This window comes from Panicum virgatum, chromosome 9K, assembly GCF_016808335.1.
Source record: "Panicum virgatum strain AP13 chromosome 9K, P.virgatum_v5, whole genome shotgun sequence".
NCBI classification, from domain to species: Eukaryota; Viridiplantae; Streptophyta; class Magnoliopsida; order Poales; family Poaceae; genus Panicum; species Panicum virgatum.
In genome coordinates this window covers 70,687,478-70,705,721 of record NC_053144.1, presented here as the reverse complement: position 1 = coordinate 70,705,721, position 18,244 = coordinate 70,687,478, and the positions used below count along the sequence as shown (strand labels likewise).

The window sequence follows — 18,244 nt, the reverse complement described above, 5'->3', positions numbered from 1 at the left end:
GCTTGACAGCTGGGCCTCCACGAGACTAGCGCCGTCGCCGGAGCACAAGGCCATGGCGGAGCTGGTGAGGGCTCGCCGCCTCGCCCTCGCCCTCGCCCTCGCCGCCAGCCCCAGCGCTGCGGACGTGCTTGTGAGCTCTGCATGTTCGATTCGCGATCGCACCATCTGATTGTGGATTGCAATGCAGGAGACGGTGAGGTGCTGCGGCGGCTACACGGCACGGGACTGCCGCCCGGGCCCCGCCCCCAACGTCCTCTCTCACCGCGTACGCTCGGTGCGTCTCCATCCCTCCTCCCCCAATGGCTAATACCACTTGCTTCCTCCATTGTTTGCTTGCTCCTCCCGATTCCCAACCTGCAGCTTTACCACTTCCTCCATTGTCAGCGTGTGTACATCTGCTCATAACTAATCCGTTTATGTTGCTACTTCCGCCATGATTAGATTAAATTAAATTAAATTGTTCATCTCATCTGGGGATCATGAAATTTTTTAGGCTCCTCATTTCATTGGAGTAACTCTAGTATAATTGCTGCATATAAAATTCAAACTGCTGCAGGAGCGAGGGAGGCATGCTTCAAAAATTCCAAAGGGGTCCCTCCCTTCTCGCTCGCTATCATGATGGGAGGATGGATCATGTCTTCCCCCAAGTAGTACACTAGTGATGGCTTTTCTCTTTCTATTCTTTTTTTTTTCTTCCAGTTACATCCCTTACAATGTTATTCTTCAACAAGTCACCAGATGTATGGAGAGTTCAGAAAATCATTGCAAGTGGTGCTGCTTTTTGAAGCTACATAGTTCAGCCATTTTTTACAGGGTTGCAATGACTGCACACACATTTTCAGTGAGTGCTTTTCCTTCTGACAGAAAGATAAATTCTTTTGGCTTTCAGGTGGCAGGGAGCTAATGATTTAGCACTTGGACACTGTAAGTCCAAAGATAAATCACTGATGAAGAAATCAAAGCTGCTTCATTCCTTCAGATGAGCATCGTGAACCAGGCTTTGTTCATTCTGATGATTGCTGCCTCATCAGATGTCCTGGGCCTTTCGTCACATTTGCCTTTGTTGTTTCCCAGATGGTGAGTGCTCGTCCCTTTTCTTTGCTGCATTGCTGAAATCCATGGTTTCTGCATGTTTTCTTTTGGGTAGCACCATAATTTAGTATAGGGTCATTGTGTTTGTGGCTAGCAACAATGTTATAACAGCGACAGATGTCCATAGTTTTTTTTTCGTTATAAAACAGATGTCCACAGTTGGGTTCATTCTGTCAAGAAAGTAGAAAACACTGAAATTTGGTACTTGACGTTTATACGTACAAGAACCATTAAATTAGTTACTTTTCACTGAGGCGGCAAACCGTAAAGCTGTCTATGGCGACTTGAACTTTGCACTAGCGAAGAGCGTTGGCTGTTAGGGCTGGATTTATATGGTGGTTGTACAACTTAGTCCTGCGTTTGACCCTTGTTTTAATTTGTAAGTTGCTGGGTTGAATGCTAGAGTTTGCAAATTATTAAATTTTATTTTCCATATTCCATTACTTATCTTTTGCAGAAAGCATAAATTTTCTGTTATTTGACAGTTCACAGATGGAGATGCTCAAAGATGACTAGTGAAAAATTGTTGACAATATGCATGCAATCAGCCATCCTACGCATAGTTGTTCCCTTGTGTTCGTATGTGATACTTGATTTTAGGGTACAACAGCCGGTCTTCAGTTAGATTGATCAGATGCATTACTGGAGCTATCACCTGTAAATCTCTCAAGTAAATAGATATCTGCCAGAAGATTTTCCATCTGACCGACCCTTCATGATTAAATTTACAGTTGTGAAGTCACTACTTTATGTTGGTAAGATCAAAATTTTGTTGGAGCTACAGAATGTTCATTGATTTACTCTATATATGCTCTACAGTTAAGAAGCAATATGTTTGGAAGAGAAATATGTAGTGCCCCCTATTCTAGAATACATAGACATACAGTACCCTGAAAGTCGAGCATGCTAACTTTTGGATCAACGTTACACTTGCAACCAGATTGATTGAACCTGAAGAAACTAGCTTGTTAATCTTAACATTTTACTTCTTTTTTTCTATGCAATTCCAATTTTGTCAGTTTTCTTTATCTACTCATTTTAACATTTTTTATTTCCGTGTAAAAGTATATTCCACTTTCCACTTGCTATTCTATTTGTTAGTATAGCTTGTTGCAGATTTCAACCCTTTAAGATTTTTTTTCTCTTTTCCTCTGCCATATTGAGCTAGAAAGAGTTTATCTCCAGCACTGGATCAATAACGAAGTTGAAGCCGAAAAAATAAACTTTCATGAGTGTCGATGGGATAAATTGAACAGATCTGTAGCTTATAGTAATCTATACACGATCTTTTTTGTTGTTGTTTACGAAACATGCAATCTTATTATTTATGATGATATGAAAATGTCCAAGATAAGCTACCTGTGATCTCCTGTAAAATTCTCTAAAGAAAGTAGGAGGATAATATTTCATTGACCTTCAGATTGTTACTCTATCAGGTAATTGCATCCGCTAATAGCACCGTGACACAATCTTCAAGCCCTCTGTAAATACTATAAATTTCAAGTGGTGTTTAGATATCTTATCTTTGTAGATTTAAAATTACTTTGGTGTTTACAGTGGCAATCGAGCAGGTCATGCATGACCTAGGTGGCTGCTGGAGTCTGCAGGAACTGCTGTGCATATGCATCAATTGGTTCCTGCCTGAGTAGTTTTATGGTGGTGCAGTTAGCAAGCCTCACGATCACATTGGCAGGTGAGTTTCCAGCGTCACCCTTACAAATGTTATTATTTTGCAAATATCTACACGTATGCAAAATGTGTTGTCGCATACAGAGGGCCACTGCTCATGAGAATTTAAAAATGCTAATATTTATGCAGTGGAGAAATGTGTTGTTGGATGCAGGCTCGGTCCATTCCAATAGCAATGTTTCCATTTTGTAGAGGACAATAGCAATGTTGCATCATCCTTGAAAGTATAGGTACTTGTGAATTTATAAATGTGTTGTCGGATGGCCATTGGAGTAGAGAGTAACAACGTTTGCATCATCCTATGAATTATAGAAGAGGGGTAGTTAGGAAGATATCAAGATATATAGGAGAAACTAACGTTGGATTGGTTAGGAGATTCCTGTCAGGGAAAAGGTGCATTAAATGTTGCTTTTGGTTGACCTTTTCCCCATATATTAATGCCAATGAGAAGCGTATGCTCATGAGATATTTTCTCATGTGTTCTATTCCTTTTTTTTCTTTTGAGCTGTTCTATTTGAGAGAATATAAGACTTCTGAATTGAGTTGCAAGTATCTAAGACTGAAAACATAAAGGCACGCATGGAACAATGCAAGATATTTCTAGCCGGCCATACATATGCAAAATAATAATTCAGTCGCTATTATATATTCTCTTCAAATTCACATACTGTTATGTAAGCAACATCAATATACTTTTTTTTTAAAACAACATCAATATACTAGCATAGCAATTATATATTCTCAGAAACTTTAATATACTAGCTAGCTTTAAGAACACCTCTCTCTCTTTACACCAGAGTATTTTGAGCGTTGTGTGTGTACTATTATCCTTTCGACGATATAAACGGGCAGCTAATCAAAGTCTTACAGACTACTAATTACCTTGAGTTTAACAAGACTGCAAGGAGGCACTATTGTCGGCTACCACCATGCATCTTAATCAAAAAAAAAAAAACTACCACCATGCATGCATGAAAATTTGATTCTAGGGTCATATATAGTTAGCTGATTAAGTGAAGAACATCCATAATGATCACCATTCATAGGCACAGGAACAGTAGCAAATATTTGTGGTCTATTTTTTAAGGTATTTGTGGTATATCAATTCTCAATAGGACAAAGGACCTGGTTCCAGGTTTCTTGGTTTCAAACTCCAACTGCCTCCAACACCTTTCTCCCAATGCCGCGCCAACACGGGTGGTGGCTAAATGCATGACTAATTAATCCAAGAAATCATCAGATTGAAGCTGCCAACTGCCCAATTCTTTTTCAACCAGGTAATTAGTTAGAAAGGCAACTGATATTTATAATACTTTGATTTGAAGACCACATGCATGCATATATATTCTTTGGGCAGCTGACAGTTCACTGCTTGGAACACTATCTTGCCTTTGCTGAGATGACCAATATTGGTGAGTCGAGTGAAACTCTTTGGACATCACATATACGACGGAACTATTAATACAAGTACTGCTAGTACAATTAATATAATCATACTCGCAAGTATACAACGCCACACTGCTAACAACATAATTACGTATGCATATGTGGTATCCCAGGTTGAAGTTGAACCCAGGCCATGCAATAATGCAGATGGACGATGCATGATCAGGCCGGCGGCGTTGATGTGTGGCGGCAGGACTAGACATTGATCTTGCCAATGAGGGGGATGCCGATGGCGGTGACGATGAGGGTGGATGGGACGCCGAAGACTATGTGGTTCCAGAAGGTGAGGTCGTAAGCATTGCGCGTCGCCCGGCGCGCCTGCTCGCACACGATCAGGTTCGCTGCCGAACCCAGCAGAGATAGGTTGCCCGCCACCGTGCTCACCCACGCCAGCAGCAGCCACGATCTCGTCACCGCCGCTGGGGAGATGAGCGCCGCCGCGGAGGCCACCTCCCCGCCCATCAGTAGCACTGCATGGCACCGATCGACAACCAGGTTAAAGGTAAGGTCTCCATCCGATCCATAGAAAAAAAAATTATTCGATTACATGCTGCACTGCACTAGCTGATGAAGATCTTGTCAAAAGAAAATTAGTACCCATCAATTCTACCTATCTCGCTCTTTGTAAATATAATAATAGCCTAGCTGTCTGTTAATAGATTCTACTAACTGCTAAAGAACGACCATGGATGCATGTCGCGTGATCAGCTAGCTTTGGTTACTTTAGCATTTTCTTTCCCTGCTTTAATTTGGCCTGGATCGATCGAATAGGTTTGATTCCCTTTCTAGCTAGTGGCACACGTACGCTAGCTCTATGATTTGAAAAACATATGTGCATGTATGCATGCTAGCTGCAATGCTGCATACGTATAAGCAAGCAAGCAAGCAGCAGGCCGGTATACGTACGTACCGGTGGGGACGTTGGACGCGAGGTTGGAGAGGAGGAGGATGATGATGGATAGCACGGAGATGCCGCCGACGCTGTTGACCTTGGAGTAGGGCGCCATGAAGTTCCAGATGGCCCCGGGCAGCCCCGTCTTGTTGAAACCGCTCACCGTGATGAACATGCCTGAGAAGAAGACGAGCAGCGAGTAGGACACCTTGTCAAGGCACGGCTCTGCGTCGCGGAAGTCCACCACGACCAGGGCGATAGCGGTGGTGATGGCGGTCCACGACATGTTGAGCCCAACCATGTAGGCGATCACCATGCCCACGGTGACGATGTAGGCGAAGCTCTTGAGGAACAGCCTCCTGCGCTCCTCCGTGCACTGCATGAACCAGGGGTGCTTGGTGGAGATGTCCTCTGTCATCAACGGCGAGCTGTACCCTCCTCCGTTGGTCCTCAGCTTCGGGCTCTTGATGAGCTGCAGCTGCCCTGGGGACGGAGAGGGAGTCGTCTTTGATGACGCCGCTGCCAGGCCCTCCTCGACGGCCTCCATCTGCTTGTCGTCAGGGCCGCTGGTCCCGGCGAGGTCCTTCCAGTACATGCAGAGGAGCATGACCATGTTGACGGCCATGCCGGCGAGCATGGCGGGCAGGATGCCCAGGAGGAACTTGGGGAAGGGGATCTTGCTGTTGAAGGCGATGACGAGGTTCTGGGGGTTGCCGATGGGCGTGGCGCTGGAGCCGATGTTGGCGCTGGAGGCGAGCGCGAGCAGGAAGGGCTTGGCGGGCAGGTTGCGCTCGGCGGCGAGCTCCAGCACGAACTCGGTGAGCACGACGCAGCAGGTGTCGTTGGTGAAGAGCGCGCTGGCAAGCGCGGTGACGATGCAGACGCGGCAGAGCAGGTCACGGCCTCCCTGGCTCTTCCAGGCCAGCAGGGTGCCCAGGTGCTTGAACATGCCGGCGTTCTTGAGGTAGGTGCCGACCACCATGGTGGCGAAGAGCAGGCCGAGGATGGGCAGGTCGACAGAGGCGTAGGCGTCGTCGGGGCTGATCACGTGGAAGATGATCATGAGCACGGCGCTGAGCAGGGCGCCGGCCGTGCGGCCGATGGGCATGAAGGGCACCGACGGGAAGACGGCCATCACCCAGAAGACGCCGAAGGCGATGGAGCCGAGCACCACCTTGGACAGAGATGCGAGAGCCATGATGATCTGTCTGCCTGCGTGCTTCTTTCTCGATCGATCAGCTGCTTCGTTCTTGAATATATATATAATTACTACTGAGCAGAGATCCTTAGTCGTCACAGCTAGCAGAGATCCTTACTAAGTAGTAGTTGCTTTGGCAAGTGATGGATGGATGGGTACTGAGCAGTGTGCTGCTAGCTGCGGACGGGGAGAGTGCCTTCTTCTCGCGGCTATAAATAGAAGCAGCAGCTAGCCGATGGGTGGGCATGTATAGGGTGACATCATGCATGCATATGTATTGTTGGCCGGCTAGCTCATCCAATGCCTGCCTGCTGAGAGCCAAATTAGCACAATGCATGAGATCAGAGTTAAGGCTGCTGGGTAATAAGCTAGCTGTATGCTGATGCGTCGTGGATCGGTAACTCAGGCAAGGGCAAGTAGGCACTCTGATCGATATTACTGGCCCAACCAAATTAAAAGCATGCATGATTGCATTATTGAATAATACTAAGCATATATATATGCACTATGTCGATATATATATATATATATATATATATATATATATATATATATATATATATATATATATATATATATATATATATATATAGGCCGGTCGGCCGGGTAGATCAGTGTGAGTCGTCACAACAGCAAGCAGCAAGCTCTCTGCTGATAGTCTGATAGATGGAGCAGTTAAGCTTGTGTTGTTAATCAAATCAAATAATGCACTACTCTTGCACTGCCCACTTGGATCCCGGCCGCCCGGTGGTTCATGCGTACGTCACTGCTCTTGTTAAATTTAAGTACGCTCCTCAATGCAAGTTGCCCATCGATTGCTTTGCTTATCTTAGCATAGCATGCAGACTGTCGACTTCACCAAGCTAGTTTCACTTATTAATTATCTTATATAATTGTCGACAAGCGCCATGGAGAGCCGTTACTTGCAGGCGATTGGCCCAGCCGTATCTGCAGCAGAATAAACTAGACTGATGTGTCGATTGATCAGGCCGTGTGGACCTCTCCAGCCCTTATATATTCAACACATTTCATTTCGTGGTTGACGTGACACACCGTACGCGTACGGTGTCTCCATCCTGGCTTTATGCATGGCCAATGGCCAATATATATAGGACAAACGCATGCAGCTTAATTATGTCGTATGTATGTCTAGCTTGCTACCTCATGACTGAAATTAGGATTGATCAAGTTTCATTTACATTTACCTTCCACTAATCAACAGTGTCAGCAGATTCTTATTATCTCTTCCTTTTGACAGCTTGAAACACAAAGGCGAGAGCATACTAACCAAGTACATTAGCCTGGCAGTTGTGTCGAAATTCTGATGGACTTTATTGATATATGTAAAAAAAAAACCCTCTTCCATTTTTGGCCAACCCTTTTATTGAAACTGATCGATGTTGATCATATATATATAATCTAGCATCAACGACGTCAAACCCACCTACTCCTCCAACTAGAAAGAAATGCTCCTAGCTTTTTGAGTGCAATTATTTGCCACACTAAACACAAGTTGACACTTCCTTATGTGAAGAACTAAGGTGTGCTACAAATTTTCCAGATTATGGGTTACTGTGTGTATCAGTATCCCTGCTGCCGATCGACCTGTTATTTAATTTACGATGCATGCCTAGTGTTGGTTTGATTTGATCTGCACCCCAGACTACTCGTGCTCGCCATTGCATCATCCATTTATTTGGTATTAACCAACTACATAAGTTTGCATCCGGTATTGGTAGCAGTTACTGATTACCACAAAAGATATGTATTATATATTAAAGGAACCATGGTTATTTATAGCCAAAGCCAAGTTGCCAGTAAGGAAATCAAACAAAGAGTGAAAAGAGCCTGGAGGGCGTCAAAGAAATATCCGCACACATGAATTGAAGTAGCCTAGACAAGTCATGTGCTCTTCACTGTTCACTCTTTAAGAGGCATGGTCCTAAACTCATTCCCAAATGCTCTGCTACCCATACTACTACCTTGTATCGAGAGACTAGAATATAATTTCCCCTCTTCAATTCGTGCAAATTTAAAATTAATATAGCCAAAATCCATCATTATTTGAAGATAGATGGTGTGAGTGGGCTTAGCATGCATGCATACACAAGCACATTGCTTTGGTCTTTTTGGCGCGGAAAAAGAAAAACCTACAATTGATTGAGGCATGTATTTCCATCTCTGCATCGATCTATCCTTTGACAGTGCAAATATATATCAAAGTAGATAGCTAGCTATATTGTTTTGATTTCGATGTATATCTGGATATACATGTAGCCGACATTATCGGCGTCTTACAAATGGAAATAAAAAAGAAGGAAAAATATATTGACGTCTGACAGGTACAGAACATGTACAGGTTGCAAGGTCCATCATATCCTGATCACAGCTGGGGTAAGGTAGGCTAGGTGCCGACGGTTTACTGGCGGAAAGCTTGTGATTGAACATGGCGGACGATCACAGCCGCAGCTGCATGCATGGGTGATTGAACACATCAAGATACAGAATAATCAACACGCCGATCATCATGTCGCAGCTTATCTAGCTAGCTAGCTGATGCTGATGGTGAATATAAGAGTTTGAGGTGAGAAATCCTCTGATCCACGCAATTGCTATACTACGTACTGCTTGATTATCTAGCGCCTTTATTTGGAGTTTTATTTAATTTGGACAGACGACGACAGAGCTATACTAGCTGCATTCGTCGTTCAGAACTTAATTATTCCCTCACTTTTTTTTTCTAAAGCCTCATGCTAAGCGAGCTAATAGCTAGCTGCTGGTGACTTGCTAGCTAGCTAGCTAGATCGTCCATATATGCATGTTGAGTTCCATCATCTTTGCTATAGATTGAGACTGAATCTGAGGCTGAGGCTGATGGCTGAGTGAGCAGGGCAGATAGATTATTAATTCAGTGCATGCATCGTCACATCTAGCTAGCGGGGCAGGCAGGCAAGAGTAACCGCCCTTTCGCTGGAAACCTCTCCTGACTCTCATTTGCATTGCCCCCTGTCCGATCCGTAGCCTCTTGATGCATGCATGCTACGACTATTCGGCTTCGTAGGTAGACTTTATTCTACACCCAGCCAGACAAACTGTCCCAGATCGACTCACGCGCGCCACCCGCCCGCCATCTCGGTCACGGCCCACGTGTTCAAGCCCAGACAGCCCAACACCCCCCACCCCTGCGAGCCCGATCAGACCCCCGGGGACCTAACCCATTTCCTGTAGCCATCGGTGGCAGAGGAGGTGACGGCGGCGTGATCCGCTAGCGGCGGCGGAACTCGGGGGCTGCGGGTGCGCGAGATTTCCCTCCGGGCGCGGCGGCTGAGCGGAGGTAGGGGAAGGGAGGGCCCTCGGCGGCGTGATTCGCTGGAGAGCGTGGCCTCCTCGAGCGGGAGGCAGTGGTTGAGCAGAGGTAGGGAAGGGGAGCGCCCTCAACGGTGCGATTCAGGAGCAGCGCGGTGAGCAGCAGAGCAGTCAACGACGTGGGAATCTCCCCCAACCTTTTTTACATGTGTGACATTTTCTGGTGTGCATCACCCCACCTTTTTTATTCATAGCGCCCACAAATGATCGATTGATTGGAATAGGATGTTCTAGCAGATTAACTCATTTTTTTAGCCTGGTCACAAAGTAGCAGTGACCTAGTTTTGCGTTTTTTTTTTGGTGTGATGTTGTCTCTGTTGCATATTGTTCTCTGCATTTCAGTTCACCTAGTTCTAGCCATAGCGCAACAGTAATTCAAAATGTAGTTCGGCCTCACAAGCAAGTTTAGCTAATAAACTACTGCATTGGAAGTTCAGTAATTCATGATGTCGTTAATTCCATTACTTCAGTAATTTATGCTAGCATTTATTCATGCATTGGAAGCGTTTAGTTTTTCAATAATTTTTTTAGTAGCGACTGAGGAGTTAAGCAAGCAACGATGCTGACAAGTTGAGATGAGAACAATTTGAGATGAGAACAACGGGAGTAATGTTCAACATCCAAAATCTCGTGCCCATTTTTGTGGGCGATTACTGAATATTTTGATAATCTAAGCTGTACTCAGTTAGGCTAGTAGTTTTTGTTAGGATTTTAGTATAGTATTTTTTAGGTTTTGTAGATAGCCCAGTAGTTTTTATTTATTACTGATGCTTAATGACAAAGATTTAAATCCCAATTCTTCCTGATACGGGGTCATCCTATCGCCCTCGTTTACGGTACGTCTCCTGCAATATAGTAATACTTACAAATATCAGTTATCCCTCAATACCCCAGTATTACTTGTTATTTTTAGTTATTCTCTGTAACCCAGTAATACAATGTAGCGTTTCAGTAATCCCTCAAGGAGTTGGCCCTAGCAGATATGTGAGCATTTTGGCTTCAATAATTGATTTGCACCTATGACTTTTTATTTGTTAGTTCCGCAACACAAATTTTGTTGCACCATGGGCTTTTTTGTTTTAGTGATTGGTTAATGGAGTAGTTCAATTCATGCCTAGTCAACGACACTAAGAAATTGAGGTGAGAACAGTGGGAGTAATGTTCAATATCCAAAAACCATATGCCCATTTTTTGTCAGCGATTACTGAACTTATCAATGCTCTAAACCACATTCAATGTTGGCTAGTTAGGCTAGTATTTTTTTTTAGGATTTAGTATTAGTAATTTGTAGATAGCCCAATATTTTTTTGTTTTATTACCGATGCTTGATGACAAAGAACTAAACCCTCGCTTACGATATGTCTTCAGTAATCCAGTAATACTTACAAATATCAGTAATCCCTCAATAACCCAATAGTACTTGCGTGTTTTTCAGTAATTCTCTGTAACCCAGTAATACAATGTAGCATTTCAGTTATTCTCGCTCTCAATGATCTTATTCAATAATTTGTTATTGCAAGCATAGTAGTTGTTTGATCCAGTAGCTTATTACTTTATTATTTCAGTAGTACTAAAATAGTTGTGTTAGCACAATATCTGTAATTTTCAGTCATTACTAAACCTTTTGATGCTCTGAGTTAGCATAGTAGTTCAGTAATCATTAGTCATTACTGAACTACTGAAATTAATCAGTAGTTATTGCAAGCATAGTAGTCAATAAATCCAGATAATCAGTATTCCATGCAGGCCAGTAATTGTTGCAAATTTTGAGGGGAGAGGAGGGATGATTTTATGTGGATTTAGTAATTTGGATGTATATATAGCCCGCCTGCATGCCGCCGTGCTGAACCGCGCCGCCGCTGCCCTCGCCAGCCTGCGCCGCCTCAGCCTTGCGCCCGCCTGTGCGCCGCAGCTACCTTCGCCGGCCTGTGCACCGCCCGCAGCCTCGCCAACGCTGCCCTTGCCGCCACAGCTCCCACTGACCCCGTGCGCTGCCGATCCGAGGACGTCTCGCACTCGCCAAATATGTACATTATTTGTCTGTAGATTTGTTTTGGGAGGCTGCATGAGACTGTTAATCGTGAGTAATATGTATAAATGTTTATGTGCACCGCCAACTATGTATATGATTGGATTTTAAGTAAACTAGAGAATCAATTGTTTTGTATTACACACTTCCAGTAATTTTTCACGTTTTTTAGGAATAATTTTCAGTAGTATCCATTTACATGCTTGATTTAGTAATTCAGAGTTTCAGTTATCCAGTAATACCTATGCATATGTAGATTTAGTAATACACAGAGTAGTACCTATGTATATCATGGATTCAGTAATCCAGAGATCCATTATCAGTACATATGTATATTTTGGATTCAATAATACAGAGATCCAGTATTTCAGTATTTTGCATGCATCCAGTTGATTTTCTCACATTTTCTGGATGATTTGGGATTTTCTGTACATTTATTTGAGTTCAGTAATGCGAAGATCCAGTTATTCAGTATTTTGAGGTCTTTTGCGGTGATTTTCGGCTTTGTGCTCCCCCTCAATGAGCATTTGAATTCTTGCACAATGGCTCAAAATTGACCTCACGAACTACTGGAAAAAAAAATACTAGACGACTGAATTACTGAAATACTAAGCTACTGAAATGCTGAAAAATACAGATGATCGAGGAAGCTCAATTAACTTAACAATACTGAACTATTTAGAAACTATTGGATCAAACCACAATACTATACTACTAAACTACATGGGATTGAACAGAGCTCAGTAACAAAAACTACTAATGAGCTTGTGAAATTTTATTTTCAATAACTCAGCATAGTTTGAATAAGCTAATTAATGAACCATCTAGAGCTAGATACTTCAAATCCTAGCAAAGCCTTTCAGCAATCCCCCGCCTCCAGACACGCGCCATCGCTGCTCCCCGCGGATTAACTGAAATACTGTATAATAATAGATTGAGAAAATGCATTGATTGAAAAAATATTGAACTAAAAAAAAATACTACTGAACTGCCGATATCTGGCAAATACATTTCTTCAGTAATTGAATAACTAGACTACTGGGCTACTGAAAAAACTAATAAACTACCACCATCACACGACACATTACAAATTACTGGACTACTGAGCTACATAAGATTGAGAGACCTCAATAATTGATACTACCGAAACTAAAAAAACTACTGAACTAGTGCATTCGTAGGGATTGCTCGATTGTTGGCGAATTAATTTTCTTTAGTTTGCAGCCATCCCGCTTAGATTCCTTCTCCCTGTTTTATAGTCATCCCTTGACTTTTCACTCTATTTTTCATCCTGCAATCATAGTTTTTCAGCAACCAACAATAAATCATTTAGTTCAGTAGATCACGTAGTGCATTGGCACTATTTAAGCAGCGCACAGATTTCATCAATAATTCAGTAATCCATCCTTTCGGTAATTCTAAAGCATCCTTTTTTCAGTAGATCCTATGAGCATCACTTATGAATTTGGTTCAATAGTGCATTCCATATTTCCATAACCTTTAGTAGTCTATTCTTTGGGTTCAGTAATGCATAGCAGCTTTTTAATAATCCATCCTTTTGGACTTTTGGTTTAAATAGCATCCCAGCAGTTTCAGTAATAATTGGGTTCAGTCTAACAACAGATATTTCTACTCACAGTTCTCAGTTCCTATTATTGTTTATTACTTTGCACAATTAGTATCCTATCCTTCAGTAATTCAAATTTACTCTCATGGTCCGCTAAGCCAAAAGTTCAGCAAATTTTGCAGTTACTAGGATACATGGGTTTTTTTGTTCTGCTTCCATGCAAATCACTAGCAAGGAGAGGCAGTGGAGACCCTCCTAACCCAGGTACACTTAATTTCAGATCACCAATAGCCACAATAATCTGGTAAGAGTAGTTGAAATTAGGTGTTGGAAAGAGAACTAACTAAGAGGGAGAGGAATTTGGCAGAACGCTGAACAACTCAATAGGCGTTAGAAATTAGGTGCTACGAAGCGCAATTACCGGATCCCAGCGTGTTACACCAAGCCACAAGCGCCGTTTGCTCGCCGCCGGAATCTCGCAACCGCTGCATGGTGCTGCCGGCTTGTCCCTTGCTTGCTGACTGCCGCTGGCCAACGCGAACGCCCCCGACGGATCCCGCCGCACACAGCCGCTGTCCGCGGCCCCGCGTGTCGTAGCAACCTCCGCCCCCGCCGCGGCTACCCGCGCGCCGTTGCAGCCTCCGCCCCCGCTGGCCCCACCGTTGCCCGTCGATCTGGGACTACTCGCACTTGCCGCTCGCGCGCTCCGCGGGCTCGCCGCTCGCGCTCGCGGGACATAGAAGCTGGACAGGTTGGGGGATGGGCCGGGTTGGGTGGCGGGATGTAAGGTACCTGGGCTGGCTTGTTGGGTATGTAGAATAGCGCTATCATATATATATATATATAATTATAATTCCTTTCTATACTTGCTTGTAGCTACTCCCACGTGTGTATCTCATGATACAATATATATACACTTAGGTGTAAAATATTGTTATGCACTACCTTCTATTACTAATAAAAATTAATTATCAAAATATTGAACTAAATTTATCAATAATAGCTCGCCGATTATTGAAATATTGAAAATTTATTCAGTAATTCTGCTCATTTTATTAGTTATTGGCGTAGAATAAACTGCACCTAAGTGTAGAATAGCGTACGGTTATTCTAATTCTAAGTGTAGCTACATTCAATTAATTCATTTTCAGTAACAACTGCTGCGCGAACACCATTCCGAGAGTGGCAGATCGAGGACGACGCCACGACAGGAGCCAACGCACGCTGTCCGATAGACCATCCGGCTCTCGCCTCTCGGTGTGAGATCCGACGACTGGCAGTGCTAACTGGCGGCGGCAGCAGCAGCATCATTTTCATGTTCTCTTCTTGCTTGGCCTTGCATGCACCGTGCGCATGCATGCACCTTCCGACGACCATTGCAAATGAACAGGATATGATACATAGGCTATTCGCACTCATCATACTCTAAATCCATCACCAAAAGAAATATTCTATTCTGGTCAGCAAGATTCTCTACTCTACGTTCAGTTTCTCCGTACCCGTCATACTCTGTCGGTACCCCAGGACTGGGGTACCCCCTCTAGCTGTGTCGAGGCAAGGGCCTTGTAGTTATCCTTGACTACGTCTAAACATCCGGACCCCTGCGGTCCGGAGTCCTGTTCCCCCGACAACGGTCCCGGACCTGTCTCACGGCTGGGAAAGGTCCAGGAACACCGCGTGTCCCGGAAGAGGCAGGCGCCCAGCCCGAACAAGCCGGGGCTCCGGACCTCCCGCGGAGTCCGGACCCCCGCGGAAGTCCCGGACCCCTCATAGGGGTCCCGGACCCCTGTATAGTAACCGGACCCCTCACTAAGGGAAGAAATCGACACCCCGCCTCGGGGGGGTCCGGAGCCGACACGTGTCTACAAGCACATGCACGTATAAAAGGTCGCTTGGTCTCCATACTAAGCCTTACCCACCACTGCATTCATTGTGGTAGGTGAACGTCCGCATTGATGTAGCAGAAGCCGAGGCGGTTCCTTGACCAGGGGGCACTATTGATCGCGTATTACCAAGATGCGTAGTGGAGCTGCTGGCGCCACCCACGCCGCGCCTGTCAGCCTGCCATAACAGATGGATTCGACGGCTCGGCTTCACCCATTATGACGCCTACGTAATAGCCTCAGCAGGCCACGCCGCAAGCTACGTTCCCCCAATAGGCACCTTGCTGACGGGACAAGAGAAGACCCCCTTTTCGTCAGAGGGACAGCAGGGCATAGAAGCATATCGGAGGAAAGATTCGCAACCACTGTAGCTATTCAAGTACTCTGCGCAGTGTGCTGCACAGTCACGTTGGGCCCACCTGTCGGGGCATCAACATCCTATGTATCCGCATCCCTTGGTCTATAAAAGGGAGGCGTCCGCTAGAAGAAAGCTCAGGCTCGGCAGAAATAGGTTCAAACACAACCAAAAACAATACTTCCCCCAGTGGATGTAGGGTATTACGCTCCGGCGGCCCGAACCACTCTAAATCGTGTGTTCTTGTGTGGTTGTCCCAAAGCTAGATCAGCCCAATCGCCAAAGTACTTCCCCGAGTCCTCCCTCACTGGGAATAGGCGGGTGCGCTCCGCCACCAGGCTGTGGGTACCCTAGAAATCCCACGACATACTCTATATCTCATACACTATACCAACTACCAGCAGCAGGGTCCACTTGTCAGATATTTTTATTTTTTTCCATCACTCACCCAGCGCCCTCGCTCCCCATTCTCTCTCTGAATCTCTCTCTCACCTCCCTTGCTCGTCCTCCTCGACCGCCCCGCCGTCCCCGGCGCCCGTCGTCCACCCGCGGCCCCAGCCACCGGCGCCGGCCTTCGCCCCCTCCTCCTCGCCGCGTCTCTGCACGGCCTTCCTCCTTCGGCTGCGGGGCGGGACGATGCAAGGCCGGCTGCGGCGGGACGGCAGTGGATGTGGCGGTGGTCGCCGCAGTGGCGAAGCACAGGGGCCCCCGCGGCCGCCGGAGCTCCAGCTCCCCACCTCGAGCTGGCCCGCGCGCCAGCGCCTTGCCCCTGCCCCCGCCGGCCCTTCTCCCTCCCTCGTGATGGCCATGGCGGCGGCGGCCGGATCGGCTGCGCGCGCGGCAAGGCGGCGGGCGCGCGCGGCAGAGGAGCACGGCGACGGGGGCGCGCGCCAGAGGAGCACGGTGGGGAGCTCCTCCCTCCCTCTCGTCTCCTCCCAGCACGCAGGGTTTCGACGAGCAGAGCCCGCGACGCGAGGAGCTACGCCGGCGAGCCCTCTCCGCCCTGGGCCCTGGAGGACGGGCCGGCAGAGGCAGCGGTGGATGGGGCGGAGCGGCTATGGCGGGGCCCTTCCCCCTCCCCTGTGGCGGCCGCAGCGGGCCCTCCTCCCTCCCCTGCGGCGCACGGCGGCGCCGGGCCCTCCTCCCTCCACTGAGCCGGCGCAAGAAGCGCACGGCCCTTTTCCGCCAGCCCTGGAGCTAGGGAAGGGGGAGCCAGCGCGGCGCGGCGTCCCCTTCCTCTCCCTCTCCGACGAGCGGGCGGGTGTGAGCGGAGCTGGGGGCCGCAGCGGCGAAGGCGAGTGCGGGGCGACGACGGAGCTGGGGGCCGCGCGGTCGGGGCGGAGGCGGAGGACGGCGCGCGTGATGGCTTCCGGCGGTTGGGGTGTGCGGCGGCGGAGGCCGGGCCCACTCATAGCGGACGAACGCTACCTCCGCTGGAAATTGCGGATGGCGAGCCGTCCGCGATCTTACCGTACGTGATAGCGTCCCCCGCTGCAGCACTTTTTACGCGAAATGCGTACTCCAGGCGGGGTTGCGGATGGGTAGCGTCCCCGCTGCGGACAGCCTCAATGAAAGCAGCAGCAGCAGCTGGTGGGTCGGACGGATGGGCCACACAGAAGAAGGATCCGACGACTTTTGACCCACCAGACAGCCAACAGACTCCTTAATACACCTGCTCTTCTGTAATGGTAGGATTAGGACCCTAGGCAGGATAATGTGCTTCCTGCGATACATGGCCCATGGCCGAGGCCGTGTTGCAATTGGGCTTGGTCACTCGTTTGTTCATGGACCGTTTGTTTTAGTCTGATTTTCATCCAACAACTGCCGTGAAAGGTTGATTTTCATCACTTAACTATAAAACAGTACCGTTTGTTTTATCTCTTTCAGCGGTTTTACAAGAGGTTGGGAAAAGTCTAAAGTACTCCCTTTAACAATAGCCAAAGTTCGGATAACCCTCTTGTTTGATTCATTTTACCCCTCAAACTATGTCTTTTAGTCCAAATTACCCCCTAAGACACTGAAGAAGTAGAGTACTCTGAACAAACTGACGAAATGCCAATGCTACTTGTACCGCATACCATATTACGAAACCGAACCCATAAAGCAAGCGTGAGCAGTAAGTGTATTTGTGTTATGGAGGTTGAGCAAGCTAGCAAGATATGAAATGTTTGGGGTTGTGATCGATGGCCGTACGTCATGCATGCAATGCAACTTTGGGCAATGAGCAATCATTATTAGCTTCTCCTCAAACTATAGCAAGGCCAACAATTAATATAATATAATGCAGGATCTGGTTGCCCCATGCATGTATCCTCTTGGGCATGTACAGCGTTGATGTGCTAATTGTTGATGGAACAACTAACTGTTTTTCCTTGTGTAACATTCACTCTGTTCGGTTGCAGCTAGCCAACTATATACTCAAGGTCTGAATGAATACCTGATTTCGCTTGGTTGCATCTTCTGCTGATAAAAGACGAGTATGTGCAATCATGGTGGGTGGTGACCGACGGCAATGGAGCAGGTGCCATGCAACAACCGAGGGGGCCGGGGATCGGATCTACTATCTGCGACGATGGCACCGCGCTACTTTGACCTTGCATAATAATAATAATAATAATAATAATAATAATAATAATAATAATAATAATAATAATAAGAGCTCTTTTACAATGATTGTATAGTATCAAAGGATACTTTCAGGTACTTGTTCTCTTGAATTTTTCCTAT

At 46.3% G+C, this 18,244-nt stretch overlaps 1 protein-coding gene and 2 long non-coding RNA genes across 4 annotated transcripts; 2 read left to right on the top strand and 1 right to left on the bottom strand.

The window, feature by feature from the left end:
• Nucleotides 1-14: 14 nt before the first annotated feature.
• On the top strand, nt 15-4,475 carry LOC120647622. 2 transcript variants are annotated; one of them, XR_005664846.1, is made up of 5 exons: nt 20-274; nt 890-1,077; nt 1,578-1,847; nt 2,650-2,785; nt 4,341-4,475. It is a non-coding gene; the product is annotated as an uncharacterized LOC120647622 (long non-coding RNA). The 2 variants fall into 2 exon arrangements; XR_005664845.1 differs by having other exon boundaries at nt 15-274; nt 1,578-2,785.
• On the bottom strand, nt 4,083-6,521 carry LOC120647621 (silicon efflux transporter LSI2). The gene is made up of 2 exons (XM_039924480.1): nt 5,138-6,521; nt 4,083-4,697 (listed from the first exon to the last, which is right to left on the bottom strand). The coding sequence occupies exons 1-2, from the start codon at nt 6,315-6,317 to the stop codon at nt 4,423-4,425; spliced, it is 1,455 nt and encodes a 484-aa protein (XP_039780414.1). The 5' UTR covers nt 6,318-6,521; the 3' UTR covers nt 4,083-4,422.
• Nucleotides 4,593-9,047, top strand: LOC120647623. Its single transcript, XR_005664847.1, has 2 exons — nt 4,593-4,729; nt 8,677-9,047. It is a non-coding gene; the product is annotated as an uncharacterized LOC120647623 (long non-coding RNA).
• Nucleotides 9,048-18,244: the final 9,197 nt, after the last annotated feature.

Bases quoted from the DNA above. Each gene is read 5' to 3' on its own strand.
- LOC120647621 (XM_039924480.1), bottom strand. From the start codon at position 6,317: ATGGCTCTCGCATCTCTGTCCAAGGTGGTGCTCGGCTCCATCGCCTTC. The intron at 4,698-5,137 runs GTACGTACGTAT...GGTGCCATGCAG, and splicing joins CGCGTCCAACGTCCCCACCG to TGCTACTGATGGGCGGGGAG.